This window comes from Ochotona princeps, chromosome 16 (genome assembly GCF_030435755.1).
Source record: "Ochotona princeps isolate mOchPri1 chromosome 16, mOchPri1.hap1, whole genome shotgun sequence".
Classification (NCBI taxonomy): Eukaryota; Metazoa; Chordata; class Mammalia; order Lagomorpha; family Ochotonidae; genus Ochotona; species Ochotona princeps.
The window spans coordinates 46802245-46804132 of NC_080847.1; the positions used below are offsets into that span (position 1 = coordinate 46802245).

At 49.7% G+C, this 1888-nt stretch overlaps 1 protein-coding gene across 1 annotated transcript; it reads left to right on the forward strand.

Annotated features, from left to right (window-relative positions):
• The first annotated feature begins 388 nt into the window (after positions 1–388).
• Positions 389–1444, forward strand: LOC101528259 (histo-blood group ABO system transferase 2-like). Its single transcript, XM_036492750.2, has one exon. It carries the CDS (start codon positions 389–391, stop codon positions 1442–1444), a length of 1056 nt encoding a protein of 351 aa, XP_036348643.2.
• The last annotated feature ends 444 nt before the right edge of the window (positions 1445–1888 follow it).

Sequence of the window (1888 nt, forward strand, 5' to 3'; positions counted from 1 at the left end):
CCTTGGTGGCTGCTGGCCTGCCCTGCCCTGATTTCATCACAATCCCCGTTCTTACCTGCTGCTGTGACAGCCCTCGGGCCAGTTTCCCAAGCCAGCATCAGCAGCTCTGACTCGCCTGCTGTACTCTGACCAAGGAGTCCCAGGTGTGTATTCAGGCCTGCCACTCTTCGACATAGCCTCAAGACAGAATTGATGAGACACTTGCCAGCTCTAGATCTTCGTCCATTAGAAGACCCTGTATATCCTGTTCTCAGGAGGCCCCTGCACAGAGGTAGGTTATCAGGAAAACCAGGAGTGAGGGCTCACGGATTGTCCTGTGTGTCACCCGGAAGTAACCGCTCTGAGCAGTGCCTAGGAGATCCCATTTCCACCCACCAGAGGGGGAGCCATGGCCAAGCTACTGCAGCTCCTGTCTAAACAATGCTACTCACTTCAAAAAGTGATCTTTCTCTTCCCAACAGTTATAGCCTTCATCTTCTTTTACTGTTGTTACTTGCACCCCAAGTATCTAACTGGGACAGATACAGCTGTCAGTGAATTCCTCAAATATTCCCAGCCAAAAGTACTAACTCCCTCTAGGAAAGATGTCCTTGTCTTAACCCCTTGGCTAGCTCCAATTGTGTGGGAAGGGACTTTCGACATTAACCTATTGAACAAGCAGTTCCGGCTACAGAATGCTACTGTGGGTTTGACTGTGTTCGCTGTGAACAAATACATTCTGCTCCTGGAGCCATTCCTGAAGACCGCAGAGAAGCACTTTATGGTGGGCCACAGCCTGAACTACTACATCTTCACTGACCAACCTCACCTTGTCCCTCAAGTCCCGTTAGAAAAGGGAAGGCAGGTGGTCGTGCTCAGGGTCCCGAGCTACGACCGGTGGGAGGACATCAGCATGAACCGCATGGAGATCATCAGCAATGCTTCCCGGGAGCGCTTCTTCAGAGAGGTGGATTACCTGGTGTGCACCGACGTGGACCTGGAGTTTAGCGACCACGTGGGCGTGGAGATTCTCTCCTCTTTGTTTGCGACCATACATCAGGACTTCTTCGTAGTGGAACGGCAATTCTTTACCAACGAACGCAAGCCCGAGTCACAAGCCTACATTTCTGAGGAGGAAGGGGATTTTTACTATACTGGGGCTCTTTTTGGAGGATCCGTGCGAGAGGTCTACAGGCTCACCAGGGCCTGCTACCAGGCCATCAAGATAGATAAAGCCAATCACCTGGAGGCCGAATGGCAGGAGGAAAGCCATCTGAACAAGTATCTGCTCTATCACAAACCCACTAAGCTACTCTCCCCAGAATACATGTGCTATTCTCGCCTGTTGAATGATCTAGAGTATCAACAGCTGCAGGCCTGGACCAGGATCTTAAAGCGGATTAGAATTATTATCTCATCCAAGAAGCTAAAGGTTACAGAAAATAATGCTTCCCCAAAGGTTTAGAGTTTTGGGGGACAATGAACCTAGCCTCCTTCCTGACCTGCCACTCTAAAATCAATCTAATAAAAAACAATAAAACTCTACCTCTTTACTCTGCATGGTGGAGGCACATGGCTAATGCTGTTCTAGCACTGTCTCCCTCCCTCCAATCCCACATGTACCAAACACACACACACACACGCACACACACACAATTTAGGCAGCCCTGATACCGTCAGGGATGAGTTCCCAAGTTGCCATAACGTTGAACCTCTCCAAGTAGCCTGCAGGATGAAGGAAAGGTGTGCGTTCTCAGCCAGTCCTGAGATACAAGGGGTCAGAGAGGAAGTTTCCTGGATGCATAAAAGCATGCCTCCTGTGGCTCACGGTCACTCAAAAACAGCTTAGCTTAACCATGTGACATGCAGATGAACCCTTGTTCACAAGAGTCCTTGTGAAAGCTTGCAA